Source organism: Eptatretus burgeri, chromosome 13 (assembly GCF_056783735.1).
Source record: "Eptatretus burgeri isolate ZD-2024b chromosome 13, Ebu_testis_v1, whole genome shotgun sequence".
Classification (NCBI taxonomy): Eukaryota; Metazoa; Chordata; class Myxini; order Myxiniformes; family Myxinidae; genus Eptatretus; species Eptatretus burgeri.
Window position 1 is genome coordinate 74,477,361 of NC_140973.1, and position 22,651 is coordinate 74,500,011.

Below are 22,651 nucleotides of genomic sequence, written 5' to 3' on the forward strand. Positions count from 1 at the left end.
CTATTGGAATATCATTTGCACCTGGTGTTTTTCTACTTGCTCGCTCTTTCAAGACTTTATGTACCTCACATTCTATCATGATTGCTTCTTGCTCATATTCTCTTTCTTCAAAGGTTGCATCATATTGATATCTCGTAATTGTGTTGAGCAGTGTTCTTCACTATTTTTTTTAGAGGGGGAGGAGGGGCATTTTAGCCAATTGGACATCAGTGTGAGAGCCGCCACACCACCTGCAGGACTCCGTTATGGCTGCTATTAGGCTCGGCCCCACATACTCTTCTTCATTGTCGTTAACTGGGCTGCAGGCATAATTGTTTGTAGACTGCCATCTACTGATGTAGTTGTTACTTTTATGCTTCGCGTTGGAACACTCATTTGAAACCATTGCGTGAATTTGATAGCATTTATGGCGGATTATGATGGGGTGTGTTCACATTTGTGTATTATCGGCTGCACGTCAGGGTCTGCACTTTAGGCCACCAGGGGCTGCTAGTGGCTTGCAGGCCGTGCAATGAAGAACAGAGGTGTAGAGTTTTGGGATAGTCCTTTCCATCTTTCATTCACCTATTTCTTCTGTCAGATCTTTTCTTGTTCTACTCTTAAGGACTCTAACCTAGGCCTAAACTTTCCTGTGATCTCTCTGATCTTGGAAAAAAAGAGATGTCTTGTTTTTCCCCCTCTGTTGTCACTATTTATCTCTGCATGCTACTTTGAAATATTTATCTTTATCTTTCCGAGCTTGTCATTGGAAATTGGCATTTAGCCACGTTATGTCCTCTCTTGATGCTCCTTTGGTTTTCATCTCTCTTCTTCTGTCTGTAATATTTATTACCTCTTTTGACAGCCATTTAGTCTTCTTCTTTCTGCTTGCTTTTGGGATGTTGTTTTTCGCCTCTTCTTTTACAATGTCTTCATCCTCTTAACACAATTCGTCTGACATTCTTCAACCACATCCATATCGACTGCAAAACGGTTTCATTCCTCTTTTTCCACACCTTTGGAACAAACTCCCACACTCTTCAATCCCACTCTTCCCTCCAGGTCTTCAAAACATCTGTTCACCACCGTCTCTTATCTTCCCCCATCCAAAACCATGATCATTTCTACCCCTGCTAATCCAACCCAAACCCATCTCCTTCAAATTCCCTGCTTTCCTTCCTGAAAGTCCCTGTTGTGTAAGGACCTGAAAGTCCCTGTTGTGTAAGGACCTGAAAATCCCTGTGGTGTCCATCTTGTTTACCCTATGTACCTCACCCCATCCCTCTCCCTTCTACAGATCTCTTAATGTGTCTGTTCTCTGTTCCACACTGTTTTGTGCTTTCCTCTCCCGCCCCTCTCGTCTCCTGCTCCCCTTGTTATACATTCTGTATGTTAGCTCTTATCAAAATAAAGACCAATTACTCCGCCATAGTCCCAAGAAGGAAGCCAGACATAACAATACACGTGTACGCACGCACACGCACACATGCACATCCATACATACATGCATACAAAAAAACACACACACACACACACTCATAAACACCCCACACATCCATACATACAAACACACATATATAAACATACAAACACATATATTATGTACTGGTAAGTACTTACAAAATATATTTTATTTGAAGTTATAACCTTAACTTATCAGCAATTTACTGATTTCCCAACTTTCCGGATCATCAGCTGGGCACCGTTTTTCATTGAGGTTTCGATCCTTTCAGCCAAGAACCTCTCCAAACGGCGGATCCACAACCTCGGTCGCAAGTCAGGCAGGTTCATTTCCGACACCAAGTCCATTCTTTTCTGCAATCCCTGGTGCTCCTGCTTCTCAAATTTTTGCAGTCCAGTCTCTCATCTATAATATAAACGTCAGTGTGTGTCAGTCAGTCCGTCAATTCCCTCCTCCCTCTCACCTCCTCTCCTCCTCCCTCCCTTCCTTACCCTTCCCTCCTCCCCTCTTGTCAGGAGAGTCTGGAACCCAGACCAATAATTATTTTGCAGTTCCTGTAGGCCTAGCACTCACACAAATGAAATCAATATCATCTGTAAGTACGCTTGCTCAAGCATCACTGCGCTTTGCGAATCTGATTATTTGAGACATGTACATGTACCTACGTGCATACGTAATGTGTAAAATTAAGTTAGCTAGCTCTAACAATAGTGCACGTTATCGATCCCTAGAACGAACTTTCTCAGTAGTTTTAATTGAGCTACTGATGAAGTACAGTACATTAGACTTGCGTTATAAAATGGTCTTCATTTGTGTATGCATCCACAAGGCTGACAGAAAGTTTTTGAAGCCATGATATGCTTGTATGGTGTTTGGTGGAACCCAGACTCTGGGGGATATGTTCAACGAACTTGCAAATTGGTAGTTCAACTAGGGATGGCCCATCGACAACAACCAGACGGCTCAGATCAGTAGTGAAAGGTCGCATATATATAGTACTGGTTCAGTACGTACAAGCACACGGTACAGCAGACAGTGCCACAGCTACAGTTGATGTTGACGAGGTAAAATACAACCACGGTTTAAAAACCACCAAAAATCATTTGATTTGATTTTGGCCAATCGTTAGACAACCCGAAAGATGTAATCATATTACGGATATAACTCAGAGATTAGCAATCCACGAGCTAGGACGGAACACGCTATCCCAACCATTGTTGTTTGAGGTAAAATGCTATAAAGTTGATAAATTCCCCAAAATCACTGCTCAGACTTTCTTCAAATTTATTTCAGTCTTGCTAAACAACACCAGTGACAGATAAAAATGAGATCAGGCGTCGAATAGAAAATTAGGAAAACACTTAAAACACAAGAAAATGTAAAAAACCCAAACATTAAAAAAAAATTGTTTGAGATTAAACTGATCCCAGTTAAATTTTAAAAAATCCCCTTCAGAGATTGTATTGATCAGTCGACAACAATGGTGTCCAAAACTGAAAAAAAGTGAAGGACTAAACTAAAACAATCGTAGCGTTTAGTCTTTTGTGTATTTGGAAGAAACCTCTGAGAATGTAATGTTTTTCGGTTGAAATAGACGAAGTTTACATGGTTGTTTGTATATTTGGGCAGGAGAGGAGGAGGAGGGGGAAGGGGATTATTTGAGCTGGAAATGCCAAACCTATTCTCATATAGCAAAATATTAACTGCATTCTATAGCATTGATCCCTCCAGCATTAAAGCAAATGGTGCACGACTATCTCATATCATCCTCCATCCCAACCTGTGATCTGTCTTCCTCACCCAAACCACCTTTAGGTGACTGTGTTTCCTCAACTCCCGTTCATTCCCATGCTTGTTCTTATAGTGATCCACAGCTGGTTAAACATTGCTTCAGGTTGAAATAGACCAGGTTTATGCCCTGTTATACCTCCATGAGCCATGGATGACAGAATCGTCTCGAGGTATGCACACTCGCCTCTGAGCTGTCTAGCCTGGGTTTGAATCTTGGCCCAGCTAGAAACTATCATTCTGGTGTTTTGAAAGCAGGGCGAGGAATCGATGCGTGTGCTGTCACTCAGATGGACCTTAAACGGGAGTCCCATCTGCCATGGTGGACGTTGATGATCCGATGGTGTCCTTGGCGAAGAGTCAGTAAGCTTATACCGATACCCTGAACAAATTACAAATTCCTGCCCTAGCCGACAGGGGGCACTGAATCAGTGGCACTGCTGCACCCATGAAACGACTGATGCTAAACCGGACAACAAGGACGATGACCTCCATCAGCATAGATTTTGTACGTTAAAATACTCTTACTTTAAATACAAGCATCTCTATTGCAAGTTAAAATATTTCACCTGCTTTTCATCTTTACAAGACCCAAAAGAAAGTGATTATTTTCTGTGCAACATAAAGTCAAACAGTTTATGCTCCGCTACACGTCATCCAGACACCAAACAGCTACCATACCATCACTACGACTACTAAACAGTTGTAACTGTTCCCCCTTCTTGTGGAGTTGGCTGGGGAAGGTTTTTATCCTGAGTCTTTCACGAACCTGCTGGTGAAAAATGACCATTCCTTTAATGGCGTGAGGCACATCGGGCTGCCGAGGCAGTTTCATTTAGCTGAGGAGTACAATCCTGGACTGATCGCCATTCCGAAGCAGGATACTTGCTGATGAAGCCTGACATTCCAAAATTATTTGGCCAAGAATTTGTAATTATTTCAGGGTGCTGGTGACAACTTGCCTACTCTTCATTAAAGATACTTCAATGTATACAAATTCATATTCGCAGATGGGTTTCCAGCCCAACTCTCATCCGACGGATGGAACACTTTGTAACGCAACAACGTATCATACATACAGCCACTTATCACCATTGCAAAGTAAGAAGTACAAAATAAAAGCATGGCAATTGTGAAATTTACCTCCCGTGAAGAACACAGATGTAATGGAAAGAAAATTCACGAGAAAGTTCATGATGTTTCGGGTGAACATTCGTTCGTGTTGTCTCTGTACAACGCAATGATTTTCCAAGGCTGTTAGACAAACAGCTCCATAATGTTTAACAACATGCAAATACATTCCCTGTGGTTATCCATTAATTTTTGGAAACCCTGTGAATCAATAGCTACATTGGAATTCACCAAATGCTGTTTTCATTCTATTGTTGTTTAAAATATAGCAATTAAATGTATGTAAAGAAAGTAGGGATGATCACAAGAAATTATCATGAAGAACCATCCCTACATCTTTCTTTCAAGAATGGTTGTGCCTGAAAATGACACTAAACATCTCTCTTGATTTGATGTGTGTGTGTGTTCTTGATTGTTGGTTGTTGTATCCATCTGTGGGTTTCAGAAGGTGGAACAGAGCCCTCCCAGGTTATAAAGTCACCACCTTCGTGTACGTGTGTATATTAATTTATGTACATGACGTCAGCATCATGTCGTAGGGTCCATGGTCTTTGGTCTTTCTTTGGTCTCTGCTTCTTTGGTCAAATATATATATATATATATATATATATATATATATATATATATATATATATATATATATATTGTTGCGGATTCGCGCCCGCCCGCATGCGGAAGGCCACGTAACTCGAATCGCGGCACGTCGCCCACCGGACGAACAATCCAGTAGTGACCCTCTCGGACTAACGCCGGGAACCAGTCACGGGTGGACCTTTCGGTCTCACCACGATCGTGCCAATCGGCCCCCGCGTGGGATAGGGTTGCTCGCCAAATTCGACCTCCCTAAGTACCCACACGGAGGGTAGACCGGGCGATCGCACCTCGCCGCAGGTCGACTTCGGACACGGGCCACTTTAAGCGACCCGTTCCGTACTATCGGGATAACCGAGCGGTGTTATTCGTCGGCCTCGACGGTTCGATTAATTATCGGGCGTTTTAGCCCACGACCAACCCTTTACGTGAAGCAAGATGGAGATTCAATGAAAAAAAAGACGAAGCGAAGCGGGAAAACAGTTCAACAATAAGCACATTAATTCCGCGATGAACGGAAAGCACACATATACAATTCCACCAAAAGCACATGTAAAAGAAGAAGACAATGCAATATTACACAAAAAGCAAATGCAACAATGCAGATCTATCCGACTACCAGGCACACGGCAACACTTATACAATTTTACTTCACAGACGGCGCCGACAACACATATTCCCAAAGCAAAAGAAAAGAGAACCACCCTCCAGGATGAGGGGGTAGGCGGGCCTGGGGCCGAGACCGTGTCGGGCCTACCCGTCTGATGATGAGACGCGGAGCGGCGGTGGTGCCTCAACTCCGCGGGCCTCGCGGACAGTGTCTGGTAGGGGGTGGGAAGGGGGCCCCCTTTGTCGCACTATCTCAGCGCGGGGGGAAACAGGAGGGGGTTGCTGATGCTCGGGGGAAGGAGGATATCACCCTGTCTCGGGTCCCGCGGCGAGCGTCTCCTCCTCCACCTCGGTCGCGTTGCTGGCCTCTCCCTGTGCAGCTCCCGGCACCGACGCGAGCACCCCCTCGTCCGCCTTCGCTGCCGTCACCTCTCCACAGCTCCGTCCTCTTCACTCTGACTAGTACCACTTCTTTCCAGCTCCACCGACGACTCTCTTGAACTCCGCACACTTAACTTCCAACTTCCAACTGAACTGAACTTGACTGACGAACGCAGCCGTTTTTATAAGCCCCGTGGCTTCGCTCTTTCACCCTTGACCCTCTGCCTCCGACCCTTCACCTCTAACTGGCTCCCCATTGGACTGAGGAAAAGTGGGCGTGAATGCTTTTTGATCCATGAATTTGCAGAAAGCGACCGCCCTCCAACGCCCTGGAGGCGGGGCCAAATCGCCCCTCGCTCACCGATAGGACGGAACAGAAGTGGGCGTGAGTCGTTTTTGATCCGTTTTCTGCGGAAAGTCCGTGATGTTTTTGAATACGCTGCTCGGTGCGCGCCCTGCACGAGTCCAGTATCGGTGCCCACGAGTGGCACGAGACGGTGTGGATGCGATGGTGGGGAGTTGTGACGGTAAAGGTCGTGGCGGTTGTGGTGAAGCGGCGTTGTGGTTGGTGGTTGTTGTTGTGAAGCGGCGTTGTGGTTGGTGGTTGTTGTTGTGAAGCGGCGTTGTGGTTGGTGGTTGTTGTTGTGATGGCTGTTGAGACGTGGTTGGTGGTGGTAATAATGGCGGCTGGTCCAAAATAAAGATAGTAAAAGAAAAACGGCTATCCTGAAGAGTCGCAGCCCGCATGAATGACATTTATTCCCTCTAGACAACGGGTTTGGGCCTAACTACACATATACTTACCGAGATATCTCACCTAAGGGACCTGAATGGTGGTTTGTGAATTTCGTCAACCACAACACTACCCCCTCCCCTTTTTACAGACTCGTCCCGAGTCGTCAAATTCTCGTGTGCCATCATGTGTAGTTTTCCCCTAGTACATTTTACCTATGGATCCCTGAGTGCGACATTCATGGTATTCGTGTCCCCAAAATAAATAACCTAAGGGCTGAGTAACTACCTAAACAAACTCACTCACACGGACGACTTAAATAAAATTGCCGGCGCTAGGACAGACATTCCGGGGGCGCACTCATATTTACAGTACATCTTAACCTTAACTTACAAATTTTACACTAAACCATGGCCCAGGATCAATGAGCTCTGCAAAAAGAAAGCAGTTAGCAGGGAGCCAGGCTGCTCACATGCAGTCTCTGGCTCAAATAATGCAGGTGACAGGGAACGTGGCCGGCTGCTCACACGCAGTCCAAGGCCTTCCCTTTTGAACTGAACGCAGTGAACCACAACGGTGCATGGGCTGCACAAACGTAGTCTCCGTGCCAGCTCAAGTGGCACACGCAATGAACACAACGAATGGATGGATGAATGGTTTGAACTGAACGCAGTGAACCACAACGGTGCATGGGCTGCACAAATGCAGTCTCCGTGCCAGCTCAAGTGGCACACGCAATGAACACAACGAATGGATAGATGAACACAAACACGGTGCACGGGCCGCCAGTGCAGGCCCGTGTTGTAGCTGCCAACAGGGCAGTTCTCGCAGCTTGCAAACTGTTGCCTTGATCCTGGCGCACATGGCAATGAACAGGGGGGGCAAAGCAAAAATTGAACGGGGGCTGGTGAGCAGGGGCAGTGGGCATGGCATGGCAAAGGCAGCAGGCAAACACAGCCCGCAGAAGAAGGCCACTGCAGGCAAACACAGCCGGCAGATGAACTGGCCGGCACAGGCCTTGAAGAAAAACAGCCAGCCGGTAGATGAAGTGGGCCGGCACAGGCCTTGCAGCACAGCAGCTGCCGATGAAGTGGGCCGGCCTTTGCCTTGCAGCAACGCAGCCAGCAGATGAAGTGGCCGGCACAGGCCTTGAAGCAAAACACGGCCAGCCGATGAAGTTGGCCAGCCTTTGCCGTTCAGTGGAGGTTGGTGGAGGGAGTGCGGTGGTGCTGGCCACTTGGAAGGCGGGCTCGGACCTACCCTACGGTCTCCCTCCCAACCTATCGCCTTTGCCTGTCACTGTCCATACCCACTCCCTTAATTTGTCCAAACCCCAATTTAGCCCCAACTTATTTTTTTATTTTTACTTCCTCACTATAAATCGTCCCCTAACCCCCTTTATCGTCCTTGTTCGGCTAACCTATCCTGTCACCTTGCCTACTCCCAACCCCTACATTCCCTTCCCGGAGGGGAACAAGGGAGAGCTAGCGTCCTGTGTCGAGGCCCAATTCAAGCCTCAGAATGGCCTCCCCAGAGTTCAGCGATCTATAACCAAAGTGGGTCCAGCGGCCCACAACGACAGCGAGGGGATGGATGGTGCGGAGGGGTACACTTCCTAATCTACCCTATCCATTTAACTGTTAAACTACCCCGGGGCTTCAACAAGCGCCTCTCGCTTAAACTATTGGTTCTAACAACCCAGATTCCCGTCGCCTGTGTTGGTGTCCTTACAATTTCGGGCCTCGCCCCCCAATTTTCTTCCCGTGCCCTCACACGGTCTCAAGGCTGGGACACGTGGCTCCCTTTGGCAGGCACGACCCTCTGCCGAATCTCCCGCTATGGCACCCCCGGGCACTACACTGCCTCCGAGCCTACCAGCTCCCTAACACCGGGGAGTGGCCCCCATGGCACCTCCCCTGAAACGCACACGTGGCAGGCTGGCTTCCCAGGCCCCTTTCCGAGGGTCACCCATGCCCACAACACTGCCCACGCGGCTAATGGCGCCCCGGGCCCCCGCACAAGCAGGCGCACCCGTGCCCACTACGCTATCCCGGCCCCCCATGGGCCCTTGGCCTACCACGGCCGACTAGCCTGGTGCCCGGGGTACCCACTCAGCGATACTCACCTTTCGCAGCCACGCTCCCAAGCCCGTCAACAGGGCTCCTGCACCCCTCCAAACGGGTTTCGAGCCTACACTCCCACCAACAGCAAAACGACTTCCATTTTTCAATTTGACCCACCCCCTAACTCACTCTACACTGACCCCGGGGTCCCTTGGGCGGGAGTCACTCCTCCCCCCAATCACTCATCGCACCATGCATTCCCCATTCGCTCCACTCACACAGACCTGCTAGCTTCACTCACTCACCAAGCACATGCTTCCACTTCACTCACCAACTCTTCAACACACACACCGCTGAACTCTGCCATCCTCCTAACTACATCCCCTAACTCGTGCTCCCACGTCGTCCCTTAACTACAGCACGTTCCTTTTAACACTACGTAGCTAAACTACGTCCCCACTACACATTCACTGTCTGTCACTGTCTTTTAAATCTATTCCCATTTTCCCATCCTAAATCTGGCTACAATCCCTCTAACTAATCCATTCCACGGACTCCATGAGGACTTACCCATGCCCCATGAAGTCGGTCTAGCTAAGCTAACCCTTCCCCCTAACTAGTTTCCATCCTGTGCCCCGGTAAGGGGGTCTTCCACCCCTTGCCCAGGAATCCTGTGCACCCGAAAGTGAGGCTTGCTGTTTTTTTTTTATTTTCATGCGCATCACCAGCGCGGCAACTCGCGCACTTTGCACCTGCCCGTGACGTCATGCAGCTGCACGTGTACCTCGTCCCACCCTGGACGGTACCATCCGGCAGGGATACCCCTCCTGCCGGATTCCAACCCCGCGTGCAGCCATGACGTCACCGTGCGCATAAAAAAAACACAAGCCCCACGTCTCGAGGGGTTCCCCACGCGAACAAATGTGCTTTGCCCGTTGGAGCTGAACACACACGATCGCGTGGAGAACCCGTCCGGTCCAAATCCGTAATCCTGCCTAAACTTTGTCCGTCCGCGGGATCGGCAAATCCACCGCGTGCGTTTCCAGAACCGGGACTTCACTCTCGCAAGCGAGCACGTGGGGGCCTCGTGCGTTGCACAGCACGGACCGCGTGCTCATTGCTGGGTGAACCCGGCACGGTCCCCGAAACAACTACAGCCGCTACTCGGCTTTCTTTCTTCTCATGTCTCCGTCGTCGCCTCCATTCGACACACGCACTCCCGCGTGTTACGACGCTCACACTCCACTCCATTACATTCACACCGGGAGACGCGGCTGCGTGCTCCCGCATGCCAACCGACATCTCCCTCACATACCGCTCTCTCACACACACGGTCTCCCTTGCACTCGGCCGTTCACTCACGCATGCCACCTCCCTCGCACACATGGCTCCACTCACTCGCGGCCTTCCACTCACTCGTGCCTCACTCATACACCGTTCCTCACTCACACACGCGGGGGAACTCAACCGCGGTGCCTCATCCACACACGGCGTGCTGGGAAGCACGTACTCCGGCACCATCGCCACCACACCACTCACACACGGGGTCGCTTCCACACACGGGGACGCACTCACGCCTTGCACCACACACACAGGGACAACTACACTGGGGATTCGTGTCCCCACAAGGGTCTCCGGGGCCTCTATACCCCCCAAGCTCTCCGTGCACCTGTCCACAGCACTCCTCCCCTCGACCTCGCAAAGCACGACCGAACCCACCTGGTCGTGACTCTCCTCAAGGGGGCATACTCCCTCCCCTCGTTCCCGGAGGAGGCCATCCAGCTGCTCGCACCGGGCCTCCACCCAGTCCACCAGCTCACCCCCATTGTCCTCCACTACCTCCGTGTGTGTGTGTGCGTCACTTACCCCGTCTTCATCGTGTAGTCTTCCCTCTATCGTTCCCATCTCCCGTGTCTCTGCCAACTCAGTCACCTCTTCACCCTTTACCTCCCTTGTCTCAACTATTATTATTTCCTTTGTCGTCACCTCGTGTCTCGTCTCGCACGTTTTGGTCTCCCCATTTAATTTTTCCCTTTCGGTCACCGTTGCACCCCCTCCCAGCTCGTTCGTTCCTACACGTGGAGTCGCCATTTTTAGCTCCCTGCTAACGGCCTTCATGCCCGCCTGCAGGCATCGGCCCATGTTCTGCGTCTCACCCCGCAGCTTTTTCATTTCTTTTCTCATTTGCTTTGCGTTTGTATCCATCTTTTGTGTATTCGCATCCATCTTTTCGTTCATGTTCGCATTTATCTTCGCTGTCATTTCCGCATTCATTTGTTGCGCATCCGCATTCATCTTTGCCAGCATGGTGATTAGCTGGGCCATGTCGGGTGCGCTTGGGTGAGCCGTTTCGGCAGGGGTTGGGAAGGCGGCTGGTCCAAAATAAAGATAGTAAAAGAAAAGGGAAGGGTTTTGGTGGAGAGGGGGAGGGGAGGTGTCATACACCGCGGCCGCTGCCGCACCCATTTCGGGCTCTGGGTTCAGTTGGGCGAGTTCGTTTTCCTGTACAACCAACATTTCCTGCACGGGGATTTCATCCTGAGCCATGATTTCATCCTGATTTCATCCACCGACGTAACTCGAATCGCGGCACGTCGCCCACCGGACGGACAATCCAGTCGTGACCCTCTCGGACTAACGCCGGGAACCAGTCACGGGTGGACCTTTCGGTCTCACCACGATCGTGCCAATCGGCCCCCGCGTGGGATAGGGTTGCTCGCCAAATTCGACCTACCTAAGTACCCACACGGAGGGTAGACCGGGCGATCGCACCTCGCCGCAGGTCGACTTCGGACACGGGCCACTTTAAGCGACCCGTTCCGTACTATCGGGATAACCAAGCGGTGTTATTCGTCGGCCTCGACGGTTCGATTAATTATCGGGCGTTTTAGCCCACGACCAACCCTTTACGTGAAGCAAGATGGAGATTCAATGAAAGAAAAGACGAAGCGAAGCGGGAAAACAGTTCAACAATAAGCACATTTATTCCGCGATGAACGGAAAGCACACATATACAATTCCACCAAAAGCACATGTAAAAGAAGAAGACAATGCAATATTACACAAAAAGCAAATGCAACAATGCAGATCTATCCGACTACGAGGCACACGGCAACACTTATACAATTTTACTTCACAGACGGCGCCAACAACACATATTCCCAAAGCAAAAGAAAAGAGAACCACCCTCCAGGATGAGGGGGGTAGGCGGGCCTGGGGCCGAGACCGTGTCGGGCCTACCCGTCTGATGATGAGACGCGGAGCGGCGGTGGTGCCTCAACTCCGCGGGCCTCGCGGACAGTGTCTGGTAGGGGGTGGGAAGGGGGCCCCCTTTGTCGCACTATCTCAGCGCGGGGGGAAACAGGAGGGGGTTGCTGATGCTCGGGGGAAGGAGGATATCACCCTGTCTCGGGTCCCGCGGCGAGCGTCTCCTCCTCCACCTCGGTCGCTTTGCTGGCCTCTCCCTGTGCAGCTCCCGGCACCGACGCGAGCACCCCCTCGTCCGCCTTCGCCGCCGTCACCTCTCCACAGCTCCGTCCTCTTCACTCTGACTAGTACCACTTCTTTCCAGCTCCACCGACGACTCTCTTGAACTCCGCACACTTAACTTCCAACTTCCAACTGAACTGAACTTGACTGACGAACGCAGCCGTTTTTATAAGCCCTGTGGCTTCGCTCTTTCACCCTTGACCCTCTGCCTCCGACCCTTCACCTCTAACTGGCTCCCCATTGGACCGAGGAAAAGTGGGCGTGAATGCTTTTTGATCCATGAATTTGCATATAGCGACCGCCCTCCAACGCCCTGGAGGCGGGGCCAAATCGCCCCTCGCTCACCGATAGGACAGAACAGAAGTGGGCGTGAGTCGTTTTTGATCCGTTTTCTGCGGAAAGTCCGTGATGTTTTTGAATACGCTGCTCGGTGCGCGCCCTGCACGAGTCCAGTATCGGTGCCCACGAGTGGCGCGAGACGGTGTGGATGCGATGGTGGCGAGTTGTGACGGTAAAGGTCGTGGCGGTTGTGGTGAAGCGGCGTTGTGGTTGGTGGTTGTTGTTGTGAAGCGGCGTTGTGGTTGGTGGTTGTTGTGAAGCGGCGTTGTGGTTGGTGGTTGTTGTTGTGAAGCGGCGTTGTGGTTGGTGGTTGTTGTTGTGATGGCTGTTGAGACGTGGTTGGTGGTGGTAATAATGGCGGCTGGTCCAAAATAAAGATAGTAAAAGAAAAACGGCTATCCTGAAGAGTCGCAGCCCGCATGAATGACATTTATTCCCTCTAGACAACGGGTTTGGGCCTAACTACACATATACTTACCGAGATATCTCACCTAAGGGACCTGAATGGTGGTTTGTGAATTTCGTCAACCACAACAATATATATATATATATATATATATATATATATATATATATATATATATATATATATATATATATATATATATATATATATATATATATGACATCAAAGGCCCACTCACATCTCTCACCTGAGATTGGAGGGGATAATCAATTAACACTCACCTCATCAATTGAACCCAGGAGGCTCAGATTATTTAAATAAATTGACTCCTCCCATGCACTGCCAGCCAAAGAAAGCTACATAAAGCAACCTGAAAGGCTACCCAAGGAAAGCCCTTTGCCATTTCAAACCCTTCCCAGAGTTTCTCCTCCACAGCTGTAGCCTTTCATTGTTGCTTTATGCAGCTTTCTTCAGCTAGAAAGAGCATGGGAGGAGTTAATTTCTTTATATAATCATATCCACTTGGGTTTAATTGATTAGGTGAGAGCTAATTGGTTATTCCTTCCATTCACAGGTGAGAGATGTGTGTGGTTCTTTATTTTTCATTTATATTTTGACTGCTTTTGATGTGGTATATGCTTGGGAGCCTCAGTGGTGCATTTTTCTGTCTGCGCTGTCACTGATGATTCATCAACAAATGATGAAATCGGTCCGGCAGCTGAGGGGGTGTATAGCATTGGAATCCTCCTGCACAGTATGTACTATTTTCGAATGTCTTTACAGCTGCAGGGCAACTCGAGAAGGGTTTGAAACAGCAAAGGGCTTACCTTTCGTAGCCTTTCATGGTAGCTATATGCAGCCTCATTATAAGAGCTTGAGCATCGGAGGGGTCGATATATATATATATATATATGTGTGTATGTATATATATATATATATATATATATATATATATATATATATATATATATATATATATATATATATATATATATATATCGTGTGTGTGTGTATACACTTATACTGTGTAATTGTGTGTGCGTGAAAGTTGCTGTTGTTGACTGCTATCTCTACATGTGGGTGGGCTTCATGAGATGGAACGGCGACCTACCAGGTCTCATAGTATCCACTTCCATCAGGTGTGTGTGTGTGTTTTTTTTTTTAACTGATTAATATTTCACTGGTCAAATTCATACATGGAAACAATCAACATACACTATCATTTGAAATGGATGCAGGGATGAACAGGGAGCAACCATTATTTAAAAGACGATGTTGGGAACATGATAATTTTAATGTCACCATTCCAACCTTGTTTACATACCTTTTGGCATTCAACCCTACATTCAATTACTTTTTTTAAAATGTTTTTTTTATTACTTGTAATATAATAGCCGAATATAAATGATACACTGAGCTGTCATGTCTGGGTTTGATTCTGACCAGATGATAAATTTGTCATCCTGGTGATTCTCACCAAGTAAATATCCCAAGACTCCTGTGGCAATCTCACTGAAGAGATCATTCAAACAATTCAGGATCTGAACTCCATGTTTGCAATTCGTACAGCTATTAATGTTACAAAAAGAATAATCAAAATGAAGCATCAATATAAATAATAATGACAAATATCAATTTTATCCTCTATCACAGGTTAAAGTTCAATAAACACTCACATTTTCTGGTCATTAATGCACCATCCTCCAATTGACATTGACCTCTTTTCACAGTTCTTAAACCAATGTTGTTTAGATATTTTGGAAATGCTGATGGGTCAGCCACTTCCTTCTGAGAACAGGTCTCATTTTGTCCAAGTGAGAATCCAAACAGGGCAAGTCGTTCACATTCTCTCCAAAATAGTCATCCTGTGAGATTCTGGAGTAGAAATGTGGTTGAACATTTGTCACCAAACAAATTTGAATCACTGCACAGAGAGTGCATCAAAAATGTTCATCATGCATAGCCACACATATTGCACGAGCCACTCGTGTTAGATCAGTTAGAATCAGTTAGAAATCAGTTAGAAGATCAGTTAGATCAGTTAGAAGACATTTATGAGCTTTGTGTAATTAAAACAAATGTGCAGGTACAGGAAAACGGAACAGAGAATAAATATGGCACAGCGAAATGGAAAGGGCACTAATTTGCAATTCCAAATTACAAAACCATCATGAGATTTGTTTCCTGTACTATTAAACATAAACTCCTTATTTGGCACTTTTAAGAAATATCTTCCAAATAAGCAAATGACTAACTCGTCAAATATTTCATAAACGATAGTCAATCGGTTAAAGAGATGGTGATAACAATGGCTGAATTGCTGTTTTGTGCTTGGGAAAGAGGAGATTCATAAAGGAAAAGAGGTTGGGATGTAGGAGCAAGGGGAGGGACAGGAGGGTGATGTGTTGCACATTTGTGAGTGGAATAATGATGAGTGGATGGGCAGGGTGGGGTGGCAGAGGATGTAAACATTTTCCCTTTGTAATTCATACAGCTTCAAAGAACACATGCAAAGAAGAAAACAATTGAAACTAACAATGCAATATTGGTCATAAAAATGAAAAGAAAACAAAAGCTTGCGGAAAAAAAATTATTTAAAAATCAATTCCCGATTCAGTCAAGTTCTCTTTGGGAGTATTTGATCAATGCAAACAACCTCAGCGGTATAGTTCGCTGGAGCTATCTTTTTGTTGTTGTTGAAATGATTTTTTTTCATCAACTGCTGTCACAACGGGAACCCAACGGGTTGACGGGTCGTCTAGTTAGTCATAAAAATGAAAAGAAAACAAAAATGTATCATTATCTTCAGGACTGCTAGAATACATATAATATTACATATAAGGACTTTTGGGTTCTTGTTTTAATGTTCTTTTTCCAGGCAGGTGACTTGAAGTACTCTCCTTATAGAATATGAGAGTCCCATACATGGCTCAAAGTATTCATATTCAAATGACTGTAAAGTATTCATGAACACCGAATTACCATCTATCTATATATTGTTAAAACTTATCTTGTATGTAGGTATGTATGTATGTTCCCGAAATACAGTCAAAACGGCACACGATAGCGCAAAAATTTAAGGCCACCTTACCTACCATTTGTCTGTGGTGTGCAGTAGCAAGTTTCGTTCAAACCAGGCAACGAAAAATTATTAAAAAATCGATTCCCGATTCAGTCAAGTACTCTTCGAGAGAATTTGATCAATGCAAAGAACCTCAGTGGTATAGTTTGCTGGAACTATCTTTTATTTTTCTCGAAATGATTTTTTTTCATCAACCGCTGTCACAATGGGAACCCAACGTTTAGTATTTCACGGGTCATCTAGTATTTTATTAAAACTTTAATTTTCTAATTGTGCGCCATCATTTGTAACTTTAGTATTCCTCGGTTTAAATTTAAATATTTAAATATATTCATGTCAAGAGGACACTGGCAAAAAAAGGATAGATTTTAACGTTTCCACTCACTTAATGTATGTATGTCTGTGTACAGGATTTCTTTTTGTTTTTTTTTGTATACATTGTCGAGGCTCGTATGAGAGCTAACACACAACTCACAGCAAGGGGGGCATGAGACAAGAGGGGTGGGAGAGGGAAGGACAAAACAGTGGGGAACAGAGACATTAGGAGATCTGTGGAAGGGAAAGGGATGCGGCGGGGAACACGGGGTATCCAAGATGGACATTACAGGGACTTTCAGGAAGGAAAGCAGGGAATTTGAAGGAGGTGGGTTTTGGGTAGATTAACGGGGGTAGAAAAGATCGTGGTTTTGGATGGGGGAAGATACAGTAAGAGGTGGTGGTGAACTGATGTTTTTAAGGCCTGGAGGGAAGAATAGGATTGAAGAGAGTGAGGGAGTTTATTTTTTAAATAAACTCTTGGCACTCCCGGCTCCAGTTCCCTGTTTTTCCGCACTTGAAACATTCTCCTGCCCTCTGCAAGCCATCATTTCTGTTCCACAGTCTTCGCTGACCCTGTCCCCACTCCTGCCTTGGTTCCTAATCTGGGTTATCCCTGTGGGGTCTCTGTTCTCGTTCTTCATACTGGCGGTCCTTTCTCTTTAGATTCCTCATTATTAGGGCTCTCTCTGTTCTTTCCCCCCTCATGTCTTCTTCTTTTAAAGTCTGCCATGCTTGCCTTGCTCTTTCATGTAGAATGGCGGGTTCTGCGTTTTTCCAATCTGGAGTTGCTTTTACTTCTCTCCTTACTTCGGCGCACAACCCTTCCACAAACGAATTGTTTATGAATTGTCTTGGCACTACTCCCATCTCCTCATATCCCGAGTGTAGTTCAATCTGTTCATACAATCGTGCTTTGTACGCGCTAGGTGGTTCCTTTATACCCTGTACAACCTCTGTGATTGCCTGCCAATCCATCACTCTCGGGGCCATGTCGGTTGCTAGTTGATCCATTAATGTCGTTACTCTTGTCCTATATGCTATCTGTGCTACTCGCTCATCCTCGTTGAGGTCGGGCCGGTTCAAAGTATTGTCCACCTCGTTCTCCGGTTTTACTCCCCATGCCACTGAGCGGGTACCCCAAACCGAGCTGGGTAGCACAGCCGTGCATATGAATCCAATATCTGTTCTAGTTGCCCCATGCATTTTTATCTGATCATGCAGTATTTTGATTGCTTTCCTTTCGTTTAATTTCAAACATTCTTCCATACTGGCTTTTACCCCCCTAATGTCTTGGGGTGTCCACGATCTCCAGACCCAATCGTTGTGCGCCATTTGCATCATGGGGAACTGCTGAATGTCAGCCGCTCCCATTGCTCCTTTCTCCTCGAGGACGGGCTAAATTCCTTTTGTTATTCCTGGTCGTGTGGTTGTTTTCCCGTCTATGTTATCGTTCTTTTCCGCTAGCTGCGCTAGTGCTTGTTTCAATTGCTCCTGTCTTGCTTCCTCTTGTGTCATTCGTTGGTTCAAAATTCCTTCGAGACCTGAACGTTTATTTTCTGTCTCAGCTTGTGACTCCGTTAACCAAAAGGCTAGCGCCCTCCAGCGTTTCTTTCTCTGTCTCGGGCCTCCCGCTTTGCCCTCTGTCAGCACCGTGCTAACTGCGTGCAATACTTTTGGATCGAAGGATCCGGCCAACGGGAAAGGGTCTTTTCTTCCTGCCGTCCATTTCACCCAATCTTGCACTCCCTCTACTTTATCCCTTCCATGTTTTTCCCTCACGATTTTCAATGGTGTTCCTCTTGGTAATCCTTGAGATTTAACAGAGCTATTCCCCATATTTATGTTCTTAGCTTTTCAACAGCCTTATAGCCTTAAAACGTTTCTCCTCTTATTACACGGAACCGGGGTCCCGTTCTTATCAACAGCCTTTAAGCCTTCTTACAGGACTTTAACCTATTCGTCTTTCTTCACACAACACCTTAAAAAATAAGATTTTACCCTGCTTCTCTTTATTTCACATGGATATTTCTTATCCTCTTCATACAACAACACAGATTTCAAATGGCCGTACCCAATACCACAGAATACAAGACTTAAACTCGTTTCTCCTTATTTCACTTGGATATCCTTATCCTCCACCATTCCTGGTCGCAACATACAGCCTAACAGCCCCTTGTGATCAATCAATAAAACCGCATTTGACTCTCCTCATGTGTTTACCGTTATTAGTTCGTCACCTCAGCAGAACCTGAAGCTGTGTTCAAAGGAACTCTCTTCGCTGAGTGTCCAGTGCTTACCTAGCTAGGGCTATCCTTTTGCAGGTGCCCGACGTGTTGCGCACCACGTACCGTTTAGCTGAGACCCTTGTAAGTGCTGTACACCAAGCGGCGCTCCTCCGGTCCACAGCGTCAGAGTCTTGTGAGGTCCCGTTCTGGGGTGCCAACTGTGAAGACTCCGTTCTCCGACCCGGTATGAAGAGCCAACAGAAGAGAATTCACCAAAATGCAGCTTTATTGAAGGACCACACGCCAACCAGCGGAGGTGATGTCAGTTGCTCAACCAGCACATTGGAGAGCCACCAAAACCACACTGAGTATTACATTCAAAACCTCTCCCTTATATACACTCTATCTGTAATTCCAATCTATCTCTGGTTATACTCTAACCTTAGTTGATGTGACAAGAGCTCTTATCTTAGGGCCCAGCAATTCTCTTAGGGAGTCCCTCTCCCCTGTCCAGGCTTCTTATCACTGTGGGATGCTTGCAGGACAAACAAAAACCCCTTTAAGTTTCACAGAATGGTAAGAGTAAGGACATGTCTGGCTTTGGTATCACAGTAAAAGCACAGCCCTATTCACAGTAAAAGCCCAGCTCCATTAGTTTCTCAAAAGTGGAATGTGGGTTGACCAGTAGAGTGCAGCCCTGTGCCTATGATGGACTCCCTAACGGCGATAAAGACCATGACGATTTTAAATTGCAGTTCAACCTAAATAAGAGCACAAGAGTGGAATGCTTGTGAAAACCAAGATAACGTTTAGCTTCCTCGGTTTGTTATCACTAAAATAACACAGCCAGTGCCTTTTAGAGGGCATCTGGTGGACTGGCTTACTAGGAAACAGTGCCACTACAACTATAGAGAGTTTTTATTAAAATGCATTACAGAGTATATAAGAATGGGTTTGAATCCCGACATCTAACTAATATATATGTATTAATTATGGATCGGATGTGACCATAAAATAGCACTCCTCACATCTGACAGTGATGGAGAAATAGATAAAGGGGAAAATCCCTGTTAGTTAAATGTCAACCCCTCCCTCACAGATGATGATGTAAGGGTTGTAGAGTGGAAGGACATGGACAAGGCAAATTCGGAGAGGTCCGGAAACAGAGCAGAACTTTCTGTTGAGCCAAAAGTAAGTGTTCCACAAGTAATAGGAGAGGCCATAGATGAAGCACTTGATTCAGATGAAACCTCTTCCACCCCACATTTTAGTGCTTTAAGTTCTCAAGAGGATGAAGGGGGAAACGACACAACCTTAGTGTCTCAAGAAAATGTGATTAAATTCCTGGATGATACATTCAGGAAAAGATACGTAAAAATCAAAGATTACTTCCCGAATTTACACTATTTCATTAAAACTGCAAGGAGTATGATTTGTGAACCTTATCAGGTTAACATGTCGGATCCTCAATTCCAAAGGTGAAGGAAATGTGTTACTCGGGCTGGAAAAGAGCTTCAATAATAACAAACAGAATGGAGAAAAATTAGCATCCCTGAACATCAATGGAGGCCACAGTTGTGTGCGTTGCTTCAGGTATTTCAGCTCTTCCAAAATGAAAATAAACCAATGTCACCCGCAGGGTGACCCGTATCTTGCCAAAAGGTGACCACGTGTGACTTCTTTAAGATCACACTGAGGTGAACAGAGCTGCTATCCACCAGGAGCGACTCCTTGAGGAATATCTGCCTACGAGAGATTCCGATGAGAATCGTTCAACAGAGTAACCATGAAAAATATGCGTTTGCCTCATAACGTCACCAAATAATGTCATAATGTCTCAAGCTTGACATATCTAGAACACACTCATTGAGGTGTTCAATTTGAGGTACTACACGATATGGTTCCTAAAACTTGAAAATTTGACCTTGGGGTCAAATATGTTTGACCTTAGGCGCTAACCATGAAGGTCAAGGCCAATCGCCACCAAAAATTAATCAGCTGAGCGCCAGACCATGAACTATATTCCCATGAAGTTTGAAGACGATCCGATCAAAATTACTCAAAAAATAAGGGTTTCGTCGACTCCCCTGATTTGCGACAGTGACCTTGACCTCTGACCTTGACCTTCAAAATTTTATGCGCTGAAAGGGACCTCTATAGGCCTCTGATATGCGAAGTTACAAAAATTTCCAATGATAACTGTGCTCTGCAGAATTTTTTATACGTGATTACAGACAAACAAACAAACAAAAAAACATACAAGCTGACTAACATATCTTGCAAAAACTTTGTTTTGGCAAGATAAAAATGATGTGCTAATGCTACAGGAGATGCATGCAAATCAGTCTTTTGAGGATGAGTGGTGTAAAATCTTTAAAGGTTGTCATTTTTTTCTCGCGTGCGCTTGTTGAGGCCAAGGCTGGTGTTGCATCCTCGACTGCAGCCTTTGGAGATAACTTGTAAGGAAATTTGCAAAGGTTACTTACTGTCTATGCAATTTGTTAGTAGTAACCTAAATTTGCGTGACAAATGTTTACTGTCCTAGTGCTAACTCTGAAAGAGGTGCCTTTCTGTACAAGTTGGCAGAGTTTGTAAGCACCATTGACTGAACCATGTTGTGTCAAGGGGGTGACTACAACTGCACCCTCAACCCACAACTTGATCGGAACACTTGTGAGCCTCATCCACCCAGTGCAAGGCCTTTGGCACAGCTAGTCAAAAAGTTTAAACTGGTGGATGTGTGGCGGGTACAAAACCGTAATATCCGTCAGTATACATGGGTTTGTGCATCAAGAAATATTTTGACGATGGCTCGCCGAGACAGATTTTATGTTCATCATGAAATGGTAAACATTGTTAAGAACTCTTATATAAGGCCGTCTGGTTTTTCCGATCATCACATGATTGTTATGGTGTGTGGCTTTCCTCATCATGTCTGTGGAAGTGCATATTGGACTTTTAATTTGAAACTTTTACAAACTGCACATTTTATAGAAGCTTTTAAAATGGTATGGGAAAAATGTGAGTCACAAAAGGGTTCATATTTGAACTTAAGACAATGGTGCGACTGCACAAAGTCCCAAATAAAATGTTTTTGCCAACAATACTGCTCTTACAGCACATACAACGCTTTTGGTGTGATATCTGCTTTAAAAAACGATATACTTATCTGTGAGCAGAAAACTGGATTGTCTAGCATGAATGTCCAGCAGTTGTCGGAGAAAAGGACCCTTCTGGCTGAAATGGTGAAAGAGTGGGCGGCCGGTGCATTTGTCTGACTGCGGAACGAAAAAATCCAAATTGACACGCCAAACAAAGGGTTCTTCAATTTGGAAAAAAATGGTCAAGACCTCTCAAGAAATCCATGCTTTGCGCTCTTCTGGTGGTGATTTGTTGACCTCCCAGAGTGATATCAAGCATGAACTACAAGACTATTTTTCAAAACTCTTCGCAAAAAGAGTTGTGAATGTGGAGAACAGGAATGCGATGCTTGAACAGCTCCCTTCTCTGTCTGAAGACCAACAACAATTGCTTGAGCCTGACATTTCTCTTGGAGAACTTACTGCTGCCCTCAAGGATAGCAAGGATGGGAAAGCCCCTGGACTAGACTGCCTTCTGGCTGAATTTTATAAGGCTTTCTGGGACATTCTAGGCACTACTCTTCTTGAGGTCTTTCAGGAGAGTGTTGAACAAGTTGAATTGCCATTGAGCTGCCGGAGGGCAGTTTTGTGTCTCCTTCCGAAGAAAGGAAACCTGCATGAGACCGCAAATTGGCAGCCTGTGTCACTCCTCAACACGGACTATAAAATATTGTCAAAAGCACTTGCAACCCGTATAAAGGAAGTCATCTATTTCTTGATTGGCACTGATCAATTATACTGTGTTCCAGAACGTTCCATATACAATAATATTTTTTTGGTGAGAGACTTGATCAGTCTTGGTCGAACTACATCTCCTGGTTTTGGTTTATTACTTTTAGATCAAGAAAAAGCTTTTGACATTGTTAACCATTCTTTTTTGTTTGCTGTATTAAGGAGAACAGGGTTTGGGGGAAT

At 46.1% G+C, this 22,651-nt stretch overlaps 1 protein-coding gene and 1 long non-coding RNA gene across 2 annotated transcripts in view; one reads left to right on the plus strand and one right to left on the minus strand.

Moving 5' to 3' along the window:
* LOC147014792 (plasminogen-like) overlaps positions 1-4,529 on the minus strand; it is a 75,674-nt gene extending 71,145 nt beyond the window's left edge. Inside the window, exon 1 of the mRNA XM_085853075.1 lies at positions 4,373-4,529. Within this exon, the coding sequence (XP_085709201.1) occupies positions 4,373-4,529 (157 nt within the window). The remainder of the gene's footprint in view (positions 1-4,372) is intronic.
* The window catches only part of LOC147014793 (uncharacterized), an 82,262-nt gene that overhangs the window by 26,997 nt on the left and 32,614 nt on the right, over positions 1-22,651 (plus strand). The window lies entirely within an intron of this gene.